Raw genomic sequence first — 22,161 nt, 5'->3', positions numbered from 1 at the left:
CAGAAACTCTGTGAGAGGTACCATATGTATAAAAAAGAATCCCCTGCTTGTGGCTATTCTTAAATACTCTGGACTACCGGCATGACTATGAAACGTGTATCCCTGGATGACATGCTGAAGCTGCATTTGGACCTGGGGATGTTATATTCGCTTCGGATCAGCCAAATTTTGTGACAGAGAGGACGTGCTTTTAATTATTATGTATTTTTCAATCGTTTGGATATTTTAAATGGTACTGGGTTATCACGAAATCAAGTCATCAAATATAATGTATGGGCACAATTCGGTGCGCACGCGCGAAGATGATGCATGCCGTACTTACTATCGGAGGTTGTAAAATCTTGGTAGTGTAACTAAAGATGGACAAGTCATATTCAGTTAAACCTTATCAAGCCTTATTGTCAACTATTGTTAAAGTGACATTTATCATGCTTCATTAATTAAAAAAAACAGAATATTTCAATTGATTGGGACATATTTTATCAATCACCTCGGCTTATGTTCCATCCAAGTGAAAGGTTGGTGTGTGGAGAGTGATAAGTTTTGGAGGCTGAGAAGCTTTGCAGGTAGAAAGAGTTGTAAGAAATTCCTTGTATAATACTAGTGATACCGCTAGGGTTTGTCAGCTGAATCAGGCAAAGCTAACATAGTCTGATATCCAAAACTTCAGTCTAGGTAAGGCCACTCATTCTCAACTCATCAACAGGTCACATTGGATTCTCAGTTTGAATACCAGATCTAGGATAACTGGAAAATTGTCACTAAACTCTCTTCATGGATTGTGGTTAGATTTTATTTTTAATGCACAGAATCCTTTTAAAGAAATAAGTGCAGAACATACTTTGAATCTCTTGAGACAGAACAAAGACATTATAAGTGAGGCTTTCAGAAGAAGAAATTTAGAGAGAACTCATGAGAAAAGCATACTAGTATTATATAAGGAATTTCTTATAACTCCTTCTGCCTGTAATTGGAGGCAAAGTGGGTTTATATAAAAGCTCGGGGTCATAACATGACACATCCTAATAGTAACTCTAATAGTAGAAGTCATTATGATGGGTAGGTGTCATTATGACGATTTAATATAAAGGTAAGAATGCTTTAAATACACAAGTACTCTTGCAACTATTCTAATAATGACAACCACTTTATTATTACAAGAAGATGAAATACACAACAGGATAAACTATTTTAATAAAGCAAAAGTAGATTGTGATATAAAGTAAACTTCTAGCTAGCAATTCCTCCTTATCTTGTTGATGATAGTGTCTACCATAAGCTTTTGCAAATCCCAAATAAAATGACTATTTATATGAAAATTGAAAAGGTCGTCTTATTCAAAACCCGATTAAAAGTCTAGGTCCAGATAGTTGGAATAGAACAAGATCCAAGGGCCATTACAAACTGACTTTTACTGGAGTAATTTGTTTTTATTTTTGGAAGAAAAGTAATTTTGCCTATGCGTTTGCTAATACTAATCCGAACTAGCGTGTTTGCTTATTATCTTTACCCCAGAGTCAGTAGCCATCCTCTTACCAAGAATGGGTTAAAACCACTATCCTTAACATTTCTGAGCTTACAATACATTACATTATTCTGAATGTTATTTAAAAATAAAATAAAAAAATTGACCGTGATTATAGGCATCGGCCTGAGATTAACATAGAATTCCGGAATGGACAAGCCGATGGTTAGACGCCCACAAATGCCCTGCACTGCGATTCCCAATGCTCTTTTATTTGCTTAACTCTCTCAACCCTCTCTATCTGAAGCCTTTGTTCCCAGTATCCCTTGCAGCTGTCAAATTATACAAATAAAGTCAGGCAATTGCACCAAGGTGGTGATAAGACAGGTTCACAAGAGCCTCATTCTTCCCTTGCTACGCCGCCTAACAGTTTGCAGTTAAGCTACTTTCCTAGTGGTCCCCTTTCTCACTTTCCCCAGTCCTACCCATGGAAATGCTTGACTATAAACTATAAATCAAGTGGGACCATACCTTCGGCCTAACAGAATATTTAATTCTTCCAAGTGCACAGCACCTTGATAGACTCCTCCCTGCAATCAAGAAAAATAAAATTATGTATGTTACCTTTGCTCCAATAATTATGAGTGATTCATGGAGAGGAAAATAAGAATATGATGGACTGCAGTTGCAGATTCTCAATCAGTTCCTATTTTATGGTCGAAGCTAAGATTAGATCCAACCATAGCGGCAAGATGATTCCTAAAATAAGCAAATCATTGGAAGATCGAAACAAACTAACCCAAACGACAGAGAACTGAAAATGTTCGGTTTAAACTTACGCCAAAAGCATCAGCCAGTTGCAGTTTTTTGGCCATTGTTAAAAAGAGTTGATCATACGGCACTCCAATACAACAATTTCAGTGAATAGACTTGAGATCAATACCATCCATTGGCTCTTACGATCAGTAATGGATGAAATTATCAGTAATAGACAAGCATATGATACCCTAATAATCAAGTGAAATCGCCTTTGTATATTCCTGTCACAAGTAACGGAGATGTGGGAAGACTCGCTAATACATTACGTACAGCTTACCACTCGGCACAGTGGACATTTTGCATTAGAATTTGCTGCTTTAACTCCGTCAACAATAGTTACTGATGCAGATGAGCAAGCACACATGTAGCAGAATATGTGGCCACAAGTAAGACAAACTGGATCAAATACAGTGTCCTGTCACACAAACCAGATTAATATTATCAATGAAAGATGAAATCGAAGGTGGGGTCCCAGAGCACAAAGGCTGAATGCCTCGAGGGTGAGAGCTATTGGCAACCATTGTGGCGGTCTGGATTTTAAACTAAGTTAAGAAATAAGCTACTTAGATAAATAAACCCCCCCCCCCCCCGGGGGCGGGGGCAGAATCATAAACTAAATTTTCAGTTCCAAGTCTCATCAGCAGAATTTGCTCCAATATTCCTATCTGTGCTGCAGATATATAGTGTAAATAACCTCGATGGATGTTCAGTCCAAGCTTGACATTCATAATGTGAGTAGTGAATGAAAGCCCCAGTAACTTACCAAGCATATAGAACACGTCAAGTCAATATCAAGTTTGATGGAATCAAATGGCTCACAAGTAAGTGATGGTTTATCATCCTTAAATGTGAGGGAACATGTATGAAAGAAAGCAGGTGGCTTCTTCATTGACTTGTTCTTGCTTTCCCTTAAATTGATGTGGAAGGCCATGAGCTCACAAAGCCAGGGACTATGAAGAATTTCTATGTGCATACTCTGTGCTCGTGACTTGAATAATTGTCCTTGCTTTGAATAATGAATCTGCACTGACAGTGATAGCAAAAAAGAACATAAAGAACATCCAGCAATATAATATACATATACATACATATATATATATATAACATCAGCCATAATTTTCACCTTGATTTTTAAACCATGAAAGTAGCAAGCTCATGAACGCTAGGACAGGCATACCTTATCATATTTCTTGAGTATCTTTCTGATTGCGATGGCATTAATTAGCGCATAAATAACCAGGTCTTTGCCTTCTTGAACGAGGGCAGTTTGTTTCCACGTAATTTGCCTTTGAACCAGAAAAAGGACTTTCTGAAGCCAGAAGCGAGATGGAGCTTTAACAAATTTTGGGCACGCTCATTAAAGCAACCTACTACTGCAGTCATCCCGTTGAGAAGGGAAGGGAAGAAGCTTCCATCACACACTGAATAGTTATATTGGATTAGCTTATTGTCAGTAACATGAATAAACCCCTCTCTCCCCATTTAGATCATCAGATCTTTCATAACAGGATCTAAAATCCTTCGGGGCTTCTTTATAAGAAATAAGCATATGATGAATGCAAGAGCAAACAACAGGAGGTTGATGTTTACCCGCATTGAGATTTTAATTTTTAGGCTTCATTTATTATTCAAAGATCAGGCCCTAGAGACAAGCTTATCGGTCCAACAAGTACAATGACAGAGAAAAAGCCTCTAAATCACAATGCATGACTATGACAGACATCCGAGGCAAAAAAAAAAGAAAAGGTTCGAGAGTATCCGAGAACCTCGGGTTCTAAAAGGAATATCAAATTGCTAACAATTGTTATTGATTCTCACTGTGTATTTGGGCTATAACATTGCGAGAGAATATGATTGAGATATAACCTTTAGAAGTTACAAGTGAAAACGATGCCAAATGGAAGAACCCAAGTATTTTACTTTTTTGTTGTTGGTCCAGAAGGATACCTGTCTTAAAATCTATGAATTCCTTTCAACAAGGACCTTGGGAGAGACGATATAACTAGTCTTGCAACAAATCAGTAGAACGGATTCATCAAAGCTCTTAAAGCGTCAAACTGGAAAGAAAAAGAGAAAAAGAGAGTGAATGGAAGAAAGAGAAGTATCAGATAATTACCTGGGCACTGGTCGCTGCAGGTTCGGACGCCAATGGCCTCATTGAGGCCTTTGCGGGATCGGCAGTCTCCGCTGCATTTTTTCATTATCTTCTTGAGCTTTTTGATACCAACTCCCGGAAGTTGCTTCTGCTGGCCTTGCATGTACTCCTCGTATTTCTTGCAGAACTTCATATTTTAATGAGCAAAAATGTCTACTGTGCGATTCCGATTCGTTCGAGCTATGAATCACCCTGAAGCTAATGTGCGGATGCGATGACATTGATTGGGATGTAATCGTGAAAGTTGGTCGCGGAGAGAGAAGCGAGGTTTGTGGCCCCTCTTTATCTGAATTCTTCCTCCCCGGCTTACGCTGACGGGGCGACGCGTGCAAATTTTGAGGCGAGGAGGTGACAGCATCCGAATATCCGATCCTCACTCTGAAAAACTCACATTGGTATTTTATGAAAATTAACTAACAATGGGCCCGTCGTTAAGGAAGGTGCCAGAATTATGAAATTGAAAAAGAATGCAAGTAAGCGGATTTAGTTTTATTTTTTTAAAAAGTCACCAATTGATTGCTTTTTTTTTTAAAAAAATCCAATCACCATTTAACTAAAATTAAATGGGGAAGAAAAAGAGTCGGTAGCTGTTGTCCAAAAATGGAGGATGGGCGGGGAGGTTCTTGTGATTTGGCAGGATCCCACATGCGCGCCAAAAGGCAGATGACGAAACGGGATAAGCAACCAAAATAGGATTGGGGGATTAGCGACCACAAGTGCTTCTGAACGTAAAGAAAGTTTTGTTTTAACTTATATGAAACTTATTTATAAACACTTAAACAAGTCAATACAAATGAGTAATAGGAAGCTTGCCTGCCCATTTTACACACAATTATCGTGGAGATTTTTATATCGCATTATTCATATTTTATAAATAGTAAAGCGTAATATATAAAGAATGATTAAGAGAGCCGGAAACCCAAAAAAAAAAAGCATTTGATTCAAGCCAAAGGGACGAAGATGATATATGCTCATAATTCAACACGGGGCAACTTCTCTCATATAGTGAATTTAGCACTGACTGCTCCCTTAGTTCGTAATACTCGCTTGAAAATACGAAGAAAGAGCCTCCTCACTTTTACAAGTGGGCGCTTGGCGTATGAGAGCATTTTGCTGGGCTTTGATCCTTTGTACCAAACCCAACTCTCGAAGTCTTTGTTCCTGTCCATAATCACATAATGTGGGACTCAGGAGAGGTTCTTTTCATCCACATGGCCCTATTATTTATTCAGGGAAATCCCATGTCCAGTTATGTAGGTTCAATGCGGAGGAGAACAGAAGCTCGTTGGGAGTTCCTCGACGGCCTAAACAAGATCCCTTGTTTTGAGTGGGTGGCCCACTCATGTTTGTCGGCCACTCCCTGCGCATATCTAATGTTTGTAAATCAGCAAATGTTTGTTTTTCACGTTTTAGCATATCTAATGTGAAAAAACGAGGTAAGTCAAGAAAATACAAATTAACACTTGCGATTAATCTCAGCATTGTTGTTGTCAGGTAGTGATTGCTGGCGTTGTCAGTTATGAACTCTGCTTCCAGAATCCAGATTACTTGCCTCTATATTATTTAATATTGAATCAAATTTTACACAATAGTCTCACTATGAATCATAGATTACTATCATCTACGTTTTATCTATCAAGCAACACATAAACATGACGCGAGCAATTAATTTTCCTTTCGATCTTACAAACACTTACCACAATTTTATGTAAAACTACAAAAAAAAAAAAAGAAATAATTCCTATACAATACATAAAATTTTACTTTCTTCTCTGTGCATGTTTTTCTTTTCTTTTTCGCCGAGAAAGAAACCAGTAAAAGAAAGGAAATGACGGGATAAAGAATTTACTAAGCTTTGTGGATAAATTCAAGGTTTCTGACTAAATTCAATAGCGGCGGCGGTGGTTGGCGGCGCACACCTCCTCTGGTCCAGACAACGTGTGCTTATTACCTGTCCCAGTATCCTAGGAATGTGCCCCGAATGGGGATGCCTCGCTTCATGTATGGATTCTAGGTCCATAGCAAAACACCAAACCTCATATTGATTGGATCAGGTTCACAACAGAAAGCCGATCGACGATGGCGGAAACAGTTTTCTCACTGCTTCCGGATGACGTTATTCTACACATCTTCCTTTATCTCCAAGACGATCCCCGACACTGGGCTCGCCTCGCCTGTGTCTGCACCAAATTTTCCTCCTTTATTCGCAATTTTTGCTGCAAAATCAAGTGCTCTCATACAATCCCTTCCGTCGTCTCCGATCTTCTCTTCGATTCTTCTGTTCCGCCCGGTGGCTGGGCTTCTCTGCAAAAGCTCGCCGTCTGCTGTCCCGGCCTCCTTCACGCCGGCGTTCCCTTAGAGAGCTCCGATTTCGGGCTGGAGCGTGAGTTCGGCCAGGATGAGGGTTACCAGCGATCGCCTTCCCCGCACGCAATCACACCTTCCCAAGAAATCTTCACCAATCGATCGAATGGTTCTTCAGATGTGGGTGCGTCTGGTTCTAATTCTCACTGGTCTCTATGTGATTATCTGTATAATGATACCGTCTATAATGCTTCTGAATCCAAAGATGGTCCGGAACCCCAATTATTTGAAGAGGCTGGGAAAGGCGCTGTCAAGGTCGATCGGGAATTCTCTTCGTGTAAAAGAAGGAAGATTTGCATATCCCTGAGGTCGCGGTCGCATTTGGCTTCTGGAATATGGAACTTGAGCAGAGAGCAGGGGAACAAGCTGCTTGCTAGACAGTTTCGAGATGATTGTCTGTATATTTGTGATTGGCCTGGCTGTCTGCACAGCGAGGAGAAGAGAAACTACATGCTATTCAGAGGAATTTTCAAGAATTTTAGGCGGACCAGGGTGTGGAGGACAATCAACGATGGGAATCGGAAAAAGATTGCTCTGTGTTGTGCCTTTTGCCAATGCAAGGAGACTTGGGATTTACATTCTGCATTCTGTTTAAGGCGATTTTTCGGATTCCATGACGATGGCGAACCAGTTGTTCGAGCTTATGTTTGTGAAAATGGCCACGTCTCTGGAGCATGGACCGATTTGCCGTTATATGCTTGATGCCAAGTATAAGTTTTAAATTGGTGCTGTAGTTAGGTTGAAGGTTTCCTCTTGAATTCCTGATTAGTTGTCTAATGATATGCTAGTTCAGTATAGATAATATGCTGTTTGGATTAGTAAGTGATTAGTATGCGCAAAGCTTGTGCAAGCATTATGTTACAATTCTTACATTTATTATGCACTCATTCTTTCTCTGTGCCTTTGCTCTCCGTTGTTTTAGTTCCCATGCCCTGGTTCGTTTCTAATGTAAATCGTTTTGTGGGTTTGGCGGACTGATTAGTGTTTCTTCGCATTCTGCACAATTTCAAGCAATCTGTCTGATTTTTGTAGAGTACGAATTTGGGGTTCGTATCAGATTGCAAATCTAGCTTGCAATTGAGTCTAGCTGTTTGCATGGTTTTACTCTCCACCCGTGAGGTATCATTCTGAGCTGTGCGACGTGTCAAATCGTCATGTGCTTCTTATTGCTCGGCTTAATTCACAGTAGTATTATGGTTGCTAGTTTTGTTCATTGTTATTGCTTGTCTCTCTAGTGGTCATCTTGCTAGAGGAAGAGGAGTTGTGTAAACGGATATTTGTTTATGGTTGCCATTGGGGTTTTTAGTTGAGTCTTCTGAGAGTCACTTATTTGGTTTTGTCTGAATATTTGAAAGCTTATTTGATGAGAAATAGATGCTTTTAACTTGTTTGTAGAGGCAAGGTGTTGAACTACTGCCTTGCAAACTTTTTTCACTTGATACCTTGCAGTATATCTCTGTATTTACTTAGTTCGCATGTTATGCTCACATAAAATCTCTATTCTATGTAAGTTTTTTTTTTCTTAGGGCTTTGCGGGGGTGTTTGAGTAAAAACAAAACTATAGTTTTAAAAGTGCTTTTATAGTATACGAAGTAAATATGTGGAGGAATTTGTCTCGATTTGTAAAGAAATGATTCTGAAAAGTGATTTTGAGGTTATCCAAACACCCCTGCAATTGATTGTCCATTGATTCGTGGCTGGGGCCAGATTGTTTTACAGAAGGTACAAAATGAAAGATAAATAAAAGGAAACCATAGAAGAAGAAAGAAAAGAAGTGGCGTGTGATATAATGTAAATTTGAGGCAAAAAAAAGATGACCTGTCAAGGGTGACTTGCCCGCAAGAATGCATTGGAGGAGTGCTGGCTGCTTTGAGGCACTATTGTATGTGCTAATTAAGATGGAAAAGGTGTGATGTTGCATGACAGCGTAGTGGCGGGTTTTTTAGTACAGGATTCACAATTTATATACTACCTCCATTTTTTAATACAAAAATTAACTAACTAATTTAAATAGATTAAAAAAATTAATTTTGTAATAAATAAGTATTGTCATGTATATTAATTAAAACTATTATTTGATAAAACATTTAATATGTGCAATACTATAAAGACTATTTTTTAAAAAAATCAATAAATATAAAAGACAAAATAAATTAAAATCACATATTTAAAATTAAATTGAAAGTCAAACTAATTTTTTTATTGAGAATTAAAATTACCATAATATGTTCAAAATATAATACCAACATCCATACCACGCACATGAGTAGAACTTCAATATGCTATTTTGATGGAAAGGCTAAAGTGCTTTATGAGCTTCTTCCTTCTCACATTTTCAAACTTCTATCCTATGTTTGGTACCAGGAAATTAGAGTGCAAGAGGAAAAAATTTGAGTAAATTCAATTTAAAAAATTGAAAAAATGAGATTATAAAATTTTGGTGAAAAGAAAATATAAAATAAAATAGCAATAAAAACTAATCACAACCTCACTTCTTCCATTTTTTAAGTCAAGCTCATTAAAATTTTTCTTTCCCTTTCCTCATGCCAAACAGAAACCTTAAAATAGCAATATTAAAGCTTCAATTCCTCTGTCAGAAGGCATGAGCTATATTACACATTCACTCTGCGGAGCATTGTCCATTTTTTACTTTATTGCAAATAGAAAATAGGCCATCAACAACGGAGGAAGTTAAAAGCAACGCACATATGACATCCATAAATGCCAATTCGATCAAAATAACAATTTCACCACAACTTATTCTGAGAGTCAAAACAGCAATTAATCACTAGCGCTAGTGATGTCCGCCCACACTCTCACCCTCCTGACCCTGCCGGGCAGCAGCTCTTATTTTACGCTGCTCCTCCTTGTAAATCCGATTTCTTCGTTGGAACTGCAGTTAAGATACAGATATGCAATAAAATCAATATAAACAATAGATAAACTGCTAGGAGGCTTGCTTTTTAAAAAAAAAAAAAAAAAAATCACCATTCTTGCCAAGGAAGCTATATTTTGCTAGTTAAACCATTACAACTAATAAACTTTTGCCCTTGATTTTTGGTTCCTCCTATTCTCAAAGCAACATTCGTGTTGCGGATATAAAGCTTGATAAATTGAATAGGCCACCGAAAGTTGAAAATTGATTCAAGCACGACATCCGCATATTAGCATGCTAAATGAAACAACAAGCTTAACAAAATAAGGCAATTGGCTTTGGCCACTTAAAAGCGTCAAAAGAACAATTTCAAATTTGTCATTTTCAATAACTGCAAGCCAGCAAGTGTCTTGGTCCGTCATATACCATCATATTGTCTTCGCATTCGTGTCATGCAAGATATCTGAGTGGCAAAATGTGTCCAATTTCTAATCATAAGTTTATAGATCACACACACTACGTATGAGAGGAGTTCAACAGTCCATATGAAAGGACCTCAGTACTGATTATGTCATTAAATAGCATGATATGTTAAGGTATAAAAGAAGTAGGACGGATCAACACAGTGACAACAGAAGAATTCAATTTCAAACGTGTCGAGTTTCCAAAAAAACAAATTATAATATGGTTGTCGACAAAGGCATTGTATTTCAACTCCTAATAATTATGCCTGGAAGGTAAACTACTTGAAAGAAAACATAAGGGGCTTGGATAACTTTTAAGCAATTTTGCCAATAATTGATATCTCAATTACCTTCAACACATAAATTTAGCTATAGGAAAATGAATGTGCCACAAAATGACAAGTTTAAATCAGTATTTTAGTCTCAAGTTTCTTCTCTATAATGATCATGAGAAAGGCTGCAACTACGAACTTCAGAAGCAAACATCATTAAATGTAAATGCATGGCAATGAAAAGAAGCATTTGGAACTCAGAATGCCCCCACCAAATGTTTCCAAACAAATATGTTGCGATATAGGATGCTTAATTCCACCCCCTCCCCCGAAGAAAAAAGTGGAACTAAAAAGCTCTGTAAATTGTTGTTGGAGTTCAACGATGTCCAGATCAGGGAATCAAGCTTTCCAGATAAACAATACGTAAATTTCTGTTAGAGTCCAACATCACCCAGCAACAGAGAACCAAGGTTTACCGACAAGCAGATACAGTGAACAAAGGTTTTTCCCCGCAAAAGATGGAAGTAGAAATTGAACCCTTATCACCATACATGCGTTAATTTTAACGGAGTGTAAGGAGCTCAGCATATCCAAACTAAGTAGCAGTTTGTAGGCTGTGTTTTTCGTGTATACTCCAGTAGTAGTTTGATATCATTTGGCACCGGGGCAAGGGATTGTCTTATTCATTTTAAACACGATTTGGCTAACCAAAGAATTCAGGGTATAAAAGATTTGTTTTCCCGGCCAACAGAAAGATAAAGTTCAGCATTTTTATACATACTATGCTTCTTCGAGTAAAATCAAGGAATTCTTATCGAAGAAAACTATCTCTTACTTTTGATACTTCTCAACAATTGTAGGATCCAGAGTCCAGACGTAGCATCTATTTACGTTACTCAAACCAATGCATATTACCCGCATATGTCTAGTTAAAGGAAAAACGTGTATGTCGCCAATTGCTATAATAATGCAATGAGTGCATCAATGACATAAATTAGTGGATAGAAGGAATAAATCGTAACCAATCAAGATTCTACTCAACGTCGACGAAGATCGATCCGGTCGGCAGACGATTTTTATACATCGATTAGGGTTTTCAGAAACAAGAGAAATCAGTTGATGTTGAGCAATGCTACTATACGCAACCAATCAATCTAGCGGAAAATGCGTATGCTAATGTAAGCATAGAGAGATGGGCAGGTTAACCTCTTTAGAATGGTGGAGGCACTCGAGGTAGTCTTCACGGAGAAGAGCACAGTCCTTGGGTTCTCGGCAGCGAGACATACACTCGCTGAAGTCGATCCAGAAGTCGTAGCAGCGACCTTTGTTCCCAGTAATTCCCCACCCTGATGCCATCGCGGTGTCCTTCGATTTGTATCAGCCCTCGCCGTAGACTATTGATTCCGCGGCTGAACGCTATAATCAAAAAGTGATTCGCGGTTCGGAGTTCTCAGTTCAAACGAAATTACCAAAATGCCTGTTTGTGCCGAGGTCTGGGGGAAGGATGACCCGATCAGGCGTTAGCGAGGGGATGGGCGGATTTTTTTAAAGCATTCATAGTTTAGCTATTTTAACTTTGGATTTATTTCTAAATATCAAATCTTACTCATTAGTGCATACTAGTTTTAAATAACTGATTTGTGTATTAAAATTAAATAAAAATAGCAAATAGGTCAGAAATATACTCTAATAATTAAAAAATAAAAGAGAATATACCAAAAAAATCAATAAAAAAGGTGTGGCAAATGAGAAAGAACAAACAAATGAGTAAAAATTTTAAAAAAATAAATAAATATTGAGATAAATTCAAATTAAAATTTATAAAATGAACCATATTCCTTTTCAATGATTAAGTGACTCTTATATTTAGAATGATATTGATAATTACCATATCATAAAAAACAAATGTGACCATCAAAAGGTTTTCATAATAGCTACAATGTAAAAAATGATAATAAATTTATATTATCTGCTGCTCAATTATTATTGAGATGTTTTGATAATTACATCCTTTCACAGCACCTCGTAATAATCTTTCATGTTAAAAACCAATCAGTATGAGAGATGTTCAGGCAAAGTATCCCAGTCAAGGCGCAAAAAAGGCTTCGGCCGGCTAAGATAGAATGAGGGGTCTGATGAATTCGGGGACGGGATATGTCATTGGCTGAAAATGCACCCCAAGACTCATCTTGCATCAGGCTGCAAACCCAGGGTTCTTGTACATCCCCAGTTAATATAACGAGAACCACTTATCTTGCGTTACCTAGTGTTAATCACACGTTCGCACGAGTTGGATCCAGTAAAATTTCTATACATGTCTTGTATTTTTACTGGTGATCACACGTTGACACATTGATGATGAATGAGTAACATCCACAAAAATATTTAAATTTAAATACTTAGTGGAAAATTTATTCTGCAAAAATAACGCACGTTAATGTGAACAATAAACAGAATAAATAATGGGTGCAACTAGTCCATTGCACTCCCAGCCATGTATAACAACTATCTAGATAATTTAAAAGTTATAACAATATATACTACCTCTGGTCCTAATTATAAGTGCCAATTGACTAAAAAAGAAGTTAAGTTAGTTATTTGTAATAAATAGGTGCTGTCTTTTTTAAAATATCCTTATTAATCAAGTACATTGACTAAAACTATAATTATTAGAAGGACTATCTTGAAAAAATTTAAGTAAATGTGAGAGACAAAATAGACTGACGTCTTATATTTAGAACAAACATAAAAGCTAAACGAAGTCTTATATTAAGAACCAGAGGTAGCATGTTACAACATTTTTCATGTCCTCTGCAAACGAGTTTAAAAAATGTATTTAATACTCGACATTCTCGCCAGCATGAGGAAGCAAGAAACCACAATGACATGTGGCCCGAGAAGATTCACCTTATGAGCTCCTTGTGAGGTTCCCTTTCGGCTTTACCTGATATAAATCACCTGTGAAAAAAGGATCATGAAAAACTAAGTTTTGAGAGAAGAAGACCAGAGACATGAAACTAATAGAACAGAGGTAGGTCTGAGGGTCAATCGTAAATTTGGAAGCCTGTGTAATACTTAACTCGTTATTTGATCACCGTAATACTGCTATTCTATGACGTCAATCAATCGAGCATCTAAATCAACTAGCTTGTGAAAGACATTGATATCTTAATTTGATTAGTTTGACACATCCAGTGACTACTGACTACCGTACTGTTATCAATCATTAAACAACCCATATTATGGGTACTACTTATGGTTTTTAATACAGAAGTTTGTTTGGTTTTTATTTTTATCCTAATAATAATAGTAGTTTTGATCAGTCCATATTATTTGTAATATTTATTTATTTTTTTTAAGACAGTCATCATAACAGTAATAATTCTACTCAATATATTTGTTTAGTAAAAATATTTTTAAAAAGATAACACCTATTTATTACAAATAACTAATATAACTAATTTATTTAATATATTTAAATTAATCAACTGGTTCTCGTGTTCAACATCAGAACTTGTATAAATTACTATCATTCACAAGGGAGCATGACCCTTGAAAGTGGTATTTCTTGGTTGACCCTTTTTAATTGTCCAGGCAGCGTCTAAAACATTAAAACTTGACTCGCCCAATGAGACATTGAGACTTGCGGAGACTGCGAGGGCAGAACCACGAACTCTCCTTAGTCCTTCCTCGCCGAGTAACGTGCTAGCTAAGGACGAGCTAAAAGCAACAACGTGCTAGCGAAGGATCGAGGAGAGGGATCACATGCACCTGCGCCAGGCTATTCACTTTTCTAGCAGCTCTGTGATTCCATTCTTTTGTAAATACACGGTCAACATCAATTTTAATACTTTTGACCGTGGTCAATCTAGTCGCAGCACTCCTGAGCTCATCTACACTCGATCTTTTCCTATTATTGCTCATGCAGTGAAATGGCGGTCTCTACTCCTTAGTCCTGACGCGCGGGAGCCTCTGCTTCATTCCCCTCGTCTTTAACAACCGTAGAGCTATTGGCCATTCTCGGAAAAGAAAGCAAACATTCCCACCTTTTCTTTCTGCTCCGCACCACCCATAAAGCTTCCGTCGTGTGAAGGCGAGACCTTTCTACAATGGCGTCATCTCCGTCGTCTCCAACATCTTCTTGCGGTTCTTCTTACTCTTCCCCGTTCTCCTCTCTTCCCATAATGTCCCTCAGAACGAAGATTGTCGAGAAGATTCAGGAAAATCGCGTCACCCTCATCGTTGGGGAGACTGGCTGCGGTATGTTTTTACGCGAGTTCACTTGCGCGAGGCATTTAGTTTTCTCTTGCTCCATTACGTTTCGGTTTAACTGTGTTCATTATATCGGAGAAACTCTCGGTGCCAACCTGATTAATTTTCATTTGGATGCTTTTTGTTTTTGGTTGAGTCGAACATGAAAGGGGAAGCTGCTATCTTCGTTTTCTACATTAGCATGTCAAGGAAAAATAATGCCTGCATTCCTCCTCTTGCAGCATTCTTGTTTGTCAATGCATGTATGCTTTTTAATGTCACGTCTTGGACGTTTTATCCGTGCGATCGTCCTTCCTGATAAAACAAAGTCGCATTCTTCCGCGCTAGTGAAAGCATCTTGGTCATTTGTTCCTCTTGCGCACACCTAGGTCTTAATTTATTTGATATTTCGATTTTCATGTTGAAATTGCGGGGATTAGTTTCAGCAAGAAGTACCGATTCAAAAGACCTTCGATTAAAATGAATATATTCTACTTAATAGTAGTTGTATATCCTTTTCATGTCGTTGATACTGCCACTTTATTTCCTCCTTAGGGAAAAGTTCACAAGTTCCGCAGTTTCTTTTGGAAGAAAACATGGCACCCATCCTATGTACGCAGCCCAGGAGATTCGCAGTTGTCACTGTTGCTAAAATGGTTGCAAAAGCTCGTAATTGTGTCTTGGGAGAAGAAGTTGGATATCACATTGGACATTCAAGGAACTTATCAGAGAGGTAATCCACATGCATAGTTAGTAAACCAGCTTCCTTCGGGGTTTTACGCTTTCAATTTTTTGTTGAATGTGATTGCCGTTCAATCATTTGCTTGTACTTTTTCTGGTTGCGAAGCCTTGAAATGATTTGTTGGAAATCAAGACTTTGTTAGGCGCGATGACAAAGGATTTTCTAATTTTGTCGATGGCAATATTTGTCCGAAAAGGACGCGGCAATAGTCTTATTACCCATACGGTTGTTGTAATTTCTGTTGATGCATTTGAAAGTATAAAACGATCTAATTACCTATATATCATGCTGACATTTACGCTTCTTCTTGCAAAAATATTTTGACTCATATGATGTAACAAAACTCTCACATGTTCACCGGCATACCACTTTGTTGAAGAGATGCGGTTCTCATACACACACACACACATTTTAGATTTAAATGAAAATTCCTATAATTCTATTGTTTTGGTTGCATTTAAACGTTGTGCGCCTGTGTTTCCATGTGCACTACTTCAGGTCAAAGATTGTATTTAAAACTGCCGGAGTGTTGCTAGAGGAACTACGAGAGAAGGGTTTGACTGCACTAAAGTACAAGGCTATTATTCTCGATGAAGTGCATGAAAGATCTGTAGAGTCTGATCTCGTTCTCGTCTGTGTGAAGCAGTTTTTATTAAAAAACAAAGATCTGAGGTAAACATTAAGTTTAACGGTTTTGTTCCGTGGGCATTTTTTTTTTTTTTAAGTACTAACTTGAAGTCAATAATTCAGTGTTGAAGACTCAAATCTCATTAAGTAACATAGAGGAACTATGCTGATTTTCATGTCTAAGATTCAGTTCCGTGTTTAATAATGTTAAGTCTCGAGACCTTGAGGTTTATTTGTAAGGCTGAATTGGCTTTAAAGATGAGGCGGGGGAAGGGAGTGGCAATGTTTTGAGCCTGCAGATAAAAACCCCATTGATGGATATCTTTACTACCTAATCGCATGATTCTCATTGGCAGTCTGGTCTACAAATGCACTTGATAAAATGATAGCAACCCAAACTGCCTCCCTGGACTTGATTAGAAGCATTTTTTTCCCCTCGTTTTCATGTCCCATTCAATTCAAAATAATTGGCACAAGGATCTAATATATTATATCCTCAAAATTTTCAGCGTTGTTTTGATGTCAGCAACTGCAGATATTTCAAGATACAAGGAGTACTTTAGGGACCTTGGTAGAGGTGACCGAGTTGAAGTTCTTGCAATCCCTACCTCCAATCAGAGAACTGTTTTCCAGTGCGGTGTCACATACCTTGAGCAGGCAAGCATGTGGATTCCATTAGAATAGAACCACATTCCTAGATTGAGTAATCTACGTTTGGCATATCTTATTTAACGTAGACCGTTATAATGGGTTTAAGTTTGTGGGAATTGTTGCAATAATTATGGACCGAAAAAGTGAACACTTTAAGCTTTCTGGATTCATTTGATTTCTTATATCCTGCTTGTGAAAGCCCAGCCCTCTTTGCTAAAATTACCTGCATTACTAAAATCCGAGTTACTACATCAATGATGGACATTCTACTTATAACTGCATCACGCCTGAGTATATAATCAATGGTATATTAAATGAGAAAAACTTTTAAGCACCTGAAACTTTTGGCATCTGAAGCTTAAGGTGGAAGTAGGTTTAAATGGAGGAATAAGAACACAAATGAAATTAGAATACTTATGGCTTGTTCTCAGAAGAAGCTGGAGAGTGATGACCATATCTAGATAAAAAATTTCCGACAAAAGTAATTGGAATTGCCTAATTCTATGTGCTTGTTAAGAAAAATAAGGTTTTCCTTGTCCTAAATCATTATGCAAGATGTGGCTGCTCTCTGCTGATGCACATTTGGTCATTGTCTTTCTGACTCGTGTTTCATGAATAGGATATCTGTGACAATAGTGTTAACATTTTTATTGCAGGTAGCTAACTCTCTTGGGGTAAGCTCTGAATTGATGCAGTCCATACGTCCTGGTCCGGATCCTTCCACGGCCAGTGCTAACATTGGCTCTGAACTGCACAAACTTATTCATGATTTGGTGTTGCATATCCATGAGAATGAGCCAGATATTGAGAAAAGCATCCTGGTTTTCCTTCCAACATACTATTCACTGGAGCAGCAATATCGCCTAATGAAACCTCTTAAGTCAACCTTCAAAGTTCATATCTTACATAGTAGCATTGATACTGAACAAGCTCTAATGGCTATGAAGATTTCAAGATCTCATCGAAAGGTACTTGTTTTTAATATAGCCAATCGTGGTGTCGTTCATAGGCTTTTTCTCAAACTAAGAGGGATATCATCATAGCTTAGTGTTATTAACTGTGTAGTGGAAGTTATTATTGATTAGTGCACCATGACTTGATATAAACAGATAATAAATTCTATATGGTAATTGAAATTAAGATTTTGCAAGTTGGATACTATACAGGTGGTAAACTCTATATCATGAGCTATATGTCATAACCATTGGTTCAACTTCCCAAAAGGATCCAATATAAGTTGTCTTGTGTAATTTGGCTTACACACATTTATAGGCAACGGGTGATTACTTGATTTCTATTGATGTAATTCTTCCACAATGGGGTTTCTCATTTGTCTCAGCAAGTTTGCGGATGTTTAAACAGCTACTCACATTGTCAGAAGTAGTTTGAATGATATCCTGCCCTGATAATTTCTGGCAGCTAGGGAATTTTTACTGAGTGATTTTCTTGTAATCTTGTAAAACAAATATTCATGATCTATGCTTTTGATGCTATCTGATAAAAGATTATTTGGTTAGGTAATTTTGGCCACCAACATTGCTGAATCATCCGTGACGATACCTAAAGTGGCTTTTGTCATTGACTCATGCCGATCCTTACAAGTCTATTGGAATAAGTGTCTGAAAAAGGAAGCTACAGAGCTTGTTTGGGTTTCAAAGTCTCAGGTAAATATAATCTTAATGCTCTACGGTGACTTGTTTTATTATTTCATTATTCTTAATTTTATGGCATCTTGTAGGCTGATCAGCGCAAGGGAAGAACTGGTCGAACTTGTGATGGCAAAGTTTATAGGTTGGTTACTGGGCCTTTTTTCAATGGGCTTGAAGATCATGAACATCCTGCTATTCTGAAATTATCCTTGAGGCTTCAAGTCCTTTTGATTTGCTGTGCTGAGTCTAAAGCTATAAATGACCCCAAGGGTAAGTATATATGACCCGGATTTCCAATGAAAATTGTGTAAATTTGATCTCTTTTCACAATTATGCACAGTAATGATTTATCCTGAAGAGGCAGTATTGTTGGATTGACATCCGCTTGCTTTAGAAGAAGCATCACTTGCAATTTGTCAGTGTCTAAAGCCAGTTTTGATTTGACCTAATGTTGACTGGTGCATATGAGATATAGCATTGGGTTTCTTAATTTTCCCTCGCAATGAGAAGGAGCTTGTGAATATTGAGATAATAAAGTGTAATTATAATGAGCTTGTTTAGTCTTTGGCTCTAGCAAATTGTCCTGACTGATGGATTTCATTTCAGTATTGTTACGAAAAGCTCTGGATTCCCCAGATCCTCAAGTTGTTGAAGATGCATTGGATTTGCTTGTTCGGATGCATGCACTGAGAAAGACACCTAGGGGCCGTTATGAGCCTACATTCTATGGACGGTTAATTGCTAGTTTTCCATTGTCTTTTGATGCTTCTGTTCTAGTGCTTAAGTTTGGAGAAATAGGGATGTTGCGTGAAGGCATCTTGCTGGGTATAATGATGGATATGCAACCTCTACCCATTCTTCATCCATTTGGAGAGGAAGCTTTGGTAATATCTATCAGTTGAATCAACTTCATAATTTTTTAATGCACCTGATTGCTTGTCTATGTCTACCAGCCTTTACTCATCCTCTGATTGAATATTTTTAATTTCATCAGTTCGCCAAGTACATTGAATGCTTCTATGGTGAAAAGACCATCTTAAATGGTCGAAAGGAGAGAGAATTCTTGGGTAACTTCTGTGCTTTTCAGTTTTGGCAGCATGTTTTCAAGGTACATTCTCTGTTGATTATGCTTATAAATTCCAAATATGTTAGCATTAGTAATTCAGCATGCGCAAATAATTTTCCCTGATTTAGAGGGCTATTTCCATACGGCTCTTTCTGGGCCACACCCTCCAGAGCAGCTTCTAGCAGCCAAGTTTTATGCTTCTGTCATAATGCTTTAACTTTAAAGTTCATATGGATTTGATGGTAAACTTTTTCTCTCATTTGCAGGATGCATATAATGTCAACCATTTGATGCGAGTTCCAAAGAATGATGAGGTAAATCCGGCCACACTCCTGAATGACCTAATGCCTGAGCTTGAACAGGAATGGTGTTCTTCCCATTATCTTTTGCGGTCATCGCTACAACAGGTGTCAGAAATTTGTATGTATCAAGGCTATTATTATCTCAAAATACATACTCTTTGGGATTTTTTTGGGTATCAAAAAGTAAGTTCTTTTGTTTTTTTAATTGGTCCTTTAAATTTTTTTACCATCAATTTTTACAGATGAGGATATACTAAGTTCAGTCCATCGGTTTCGGCCTGAATTTTTGAGCACATCTAATGCCCTACCGAGTTCTACGGATCCTTATCAATTCAAACACACGTGCCTTCTTGAATATCAGCCAGATGTGCATGCAGATGTAGTTGCTGCAAATGAAGAAGGCCTTTCACCATCAAACGAATCACAGAAATGCACTGCTGCACCGTATGTTGCTTCAAATCACTTCTACATTAATGATGTGGCACAGAAGTTTGCTACTATTATCAAAGAGGTATCATCCTTTGGAGTTATTTTTACACAATCCCTGTTGTGATGATTGACTTACCTTTTCTATAAAGAGGTACTATGGATTTTATATTCCTGTATCAAACAGATCAGGGCTCAATATGCAGAGGATGCTTCTGGCCATCAACTGGAAAATGTGGATATCGATCATTATAGTGTAAATGGGCAGGCTCCTCTTTGTGTATTTTTCATTAATGGGTCATGCAGCAGAGGCAGTAGTTGTTTCTTTTCCCACTCATTACAAGCTAAGAGGCCCCAGTGCAAATTCTTCTTTTCGTTGCAGGTATTTAATGCGGATGATTCTGACTTAATGGTGACATCTGTGTATTTGTACGATTCTGATTGTTATATATTGCAGGGGTGCAGGAATGGAGAGGCTTGTAAATTTTCACATGATGCGGGTGATTCAGCGCTATCATTCAGGCCATACTACTGCCTGCCAGAAAATAATGGCGTGAATGCTGCATCGCTTCTTGACTTGTTTCGGGCATCTTCTAACGGATCCATTCTTATACTGGATGACACCGATTTACATTTCACCTTTCATCTTGCTAGCTTCTATGATCCATCGAAAATAATTTCTTCATCATGTTTGTCGGAAATGACCATATGTGAACCATCATTGTCAGGAGTCAGAATTTTATGGGGTCTATGTCATCCATACGAGACAATTATTGCCAAAGAAGGGCAAAATCCTATCCCCTGGAAGGAAATTGGATGTGTGCTATGGTTTCCCTGTTTTGATGGACTCGGTGAAGATTTGGATGGACAGAAGCATCTCTTACAGAACTTCTTTGAGTATCTGGCTGTTCGAATTTTGGCTGACGAATTGCACGATGTGCAGGTTATCATAACCATGAACAACCTCAGATTTTCCCGGCTTCAGGTGATTGCCTGGGCCTTATATAGTAATTCTTCTCTCCGTTACCGTCCAAACGGGTTATAAAACAAGGGTTAATGATGCAAAATATCTCTTTGATGACTGGGATAGGAACAGCCAGTAAACATCTAACAGAATGCTCGTTGTTGCAGGTAGAAAAGTTGGGGAGAGGCTGTTTTTTCTTCCTTACAGAATCATTTGCTTTTGACGAAGGCAGCTTTGGAGCAGTACATGACACCGTTGCCAATAGGAAGCCAATAGTGACATCAAGGCCCGTCTCATATGTTTTTGTTCTGCACCGTCCCAGGGACCCTCGCTTTGGTGTTTGTATAGCTACTCTTAGGGAGCATCTGAAGGAAATTCAGAAAAATTAGGCACGAGCTGTGTGTGAGAGCGAGACTAAGGCTTGGCAGGTCATTTGTGGATATGGCTTTTTATATTTACTTTGAAGATCTTTATGACCAAGGATAAAACTTCAGTGAATACTCAAATTGTTTTGCTATTTAACGTTTTAGCATTACTCTGCTTTATGACACCCAAGCACGCCTACGCACCTACACGAGTGCATATATGCATGCGCTCCCTCGTATGTATGTAGAATTTGATATATGATCCATAATTTCCTTTTTTTTTTTTGTTACAACATAATTTCTTTTGTTGATGTAAATATTTCGTCACAGTGAATATTGAAAGTTTAATGTTTCCCCAAAAAAAAAAAAACTATGTGCTTAATATTTCTGGTTTGTGACGTTGTTAAAAGAAAGTCTTGGATGAGAATTATTTCAGACGATGACAAAGCCTATCCAGAAATGTATTTAAATTTTAAAAGCATTCTGCAAACCAACGTCTCTCAGATTCAGCGCCTAAATAATACTCCTCCGGTCCTAATTATAAGACCCAATTGACTTATTTGAGGAGATTAAGGAAGTAAGTTAAGTTAGTTATTTATAATAAATAAGTGTTGTCATTCCTAAAATATCCTTGCTAATTAGTATATTGGCTAAAACTATCATTATTAGAAGATTATCTTGGAAAAAAATGCATAAATATAAGA

At 37.7% G+C, this 22,161-nt stretch overlaps 3 protein-coding genes and 1 pseudogene across 3 annotated transcripts; 2 read left to right on the top strand and 2 right to left on the bottom strand.

Annotated features, from left to right (window-relative positions):
* Positions 1–1,580: 1,580 nt before the first annotated feature.
* Positions 1,581–4,760, bottom strand: LOC114738046 (probable E3 ubiquitin-protein ligase BAH1-like 1; annotated as a pseudogene).
* A 1,583-nt stretch (positions 4,761–6,343) lies between these two features.
* Positions 6,344–7,779, top strand: LOC114738053 (phytochrome A-associated F-box protein-like). Its single transcript, XM_028926063.1, has one exon. The coding sequence runs from the start codon at positions 6,519–6,521 to the stop codon at positions 7,503–7,505; it is 987 nt and encodes a 328-aa protein (XP_028781896.1). The 5' UTR covers positions 6,344–6,518; the 3' UTR covers positions 7,506–7,779.
* Positions 7,780–9,429: 1,650 nt separating this feature from the next.
* On the bottom strand, positions 9,430–11,923 carry LOC114738091 (NADH dehydrogenase [ubiquinone] iron-sulfur protein 5-B). Its single transcript, XM_028926110.1, has 2 exons — positions 11,621–11,923; positions 9,430–9,696 (listed from the first exon to the last, which is right to left on the bottom strand). The coding sequence occupies exons 1-2, from the start codon at positions 11,768–11,770 to the stop codon at positions 9,598–9,600; spliced, it is 249 nt and encodes an 82-aa protein (XP_028781943.1). The 5' UTR covers positions 11,771–11,923; the 3' UTR covers positions 9,430–9,597.
* Positions 11,924–14,466: 2,543 nt separating this feature from the next.
* On the top strand, positions 14,467–21,807 carry LOC114738055 (DExH-box ATP-dependent RNA helicase DExH8-like). Its single transcript, XM_028926065.1, has 14 exons — positions 14,467–14,674; positions 15,221–15,398; positions 15,906–16,079; positions 16,544–16,691; positions 17,342–17,653; positions 18,203–18,349; positions 18,424–18,604; positions 18,941–19,218; positions 19,329–19,442; positions 19,667–19,820; positions 19,945–20,213; positions 20,316–20,510; positions 20,586–21,113; positions 21,260–21,807. Exons 1-14 carry the CDS (start codon positions 14,524–14,526, stop codon positions 21,479–21,481), a joined length of 3,051 nt encoding a protein of 1,016 aa, XP_028781898.1. The 5' UTR covers positions 14,467–14,523; the 3' UTR covers positions 21,482–21,807.
* The last annotated feature ends 354 nt before the right edge of the window (positions 21,808–22,161 follow it).

The sequence above is a fragment of the Neltuma alba genome, unplaced genomic scaffold (genome assembly GCF_004799145.2).
Source record: "Neltuma alba isolate B1F8T4 unplaced genomic scaffold, ASM479914v2 tig00013522_pilon, whole genome shotgun sequence".
Lineage (NCBI taxonomy): Eukaryota > Viridiplantae > Streptophyta > Magnoliopsida > Fabales > Fabaceae > Neltuma > Neltuma alba.
Note: the sequence above shows the minus strand (reverse complement) of the source record. Positions and strands in the feature narration are given on the sequence as shown.

What these genes read in the sequence shown, in the direction of transcription:
- LOC114738055 (XM_028926065.1), top strand. Translation starts at nt 14,524, where the DNA reads ATGGCGTCATCTCCGTCGTCTCCAACATCTTCTTGCGGTTCTTCTTAC. An exon ending in TTAAAAAACAAAGATCTGAG is followed by an intron (nt 16,080 to 16,543) that starts GTAAACATTAAG and finishes CAAAATTTTCAG; the next exon opens with CGTTGTTTTGATGTCAGCAA. An exon ending in TCAGATTTTCCCGGCTTCAG is followed by an intron (nt 21,114 to 21,259) that starts GTGATTGCCTGG and finishes TCGTTGTTGCAG; the next exon opens with GTAGAAAAGTTGGGGAGAGG.
- LOC114738091 (XM_028926110.1), bottom strand. Translation starts at nt 11,770, where the DNA reads ATGGCATCAGGGTGGGGAATTACTGGGAACAAAGGTCGCTGCTACGAC. An exon ending in GCCTCCACCATTCTAAAGAG is followed by an intron (nt 9,697 to 11,620) that starts GTTAACCTGCCC and finishes TCTTAACTGCAG; the next exon opens with TTCCAACGAAGAAATCGGAT.
- LOC114738053 (XM_028926063.1), top strand. Translation starts at nt 6,519, where the DNA reads ATGGCGGAAACAGTTTTCTCACTGCTTCCGGATGACGTTATTCTACAC.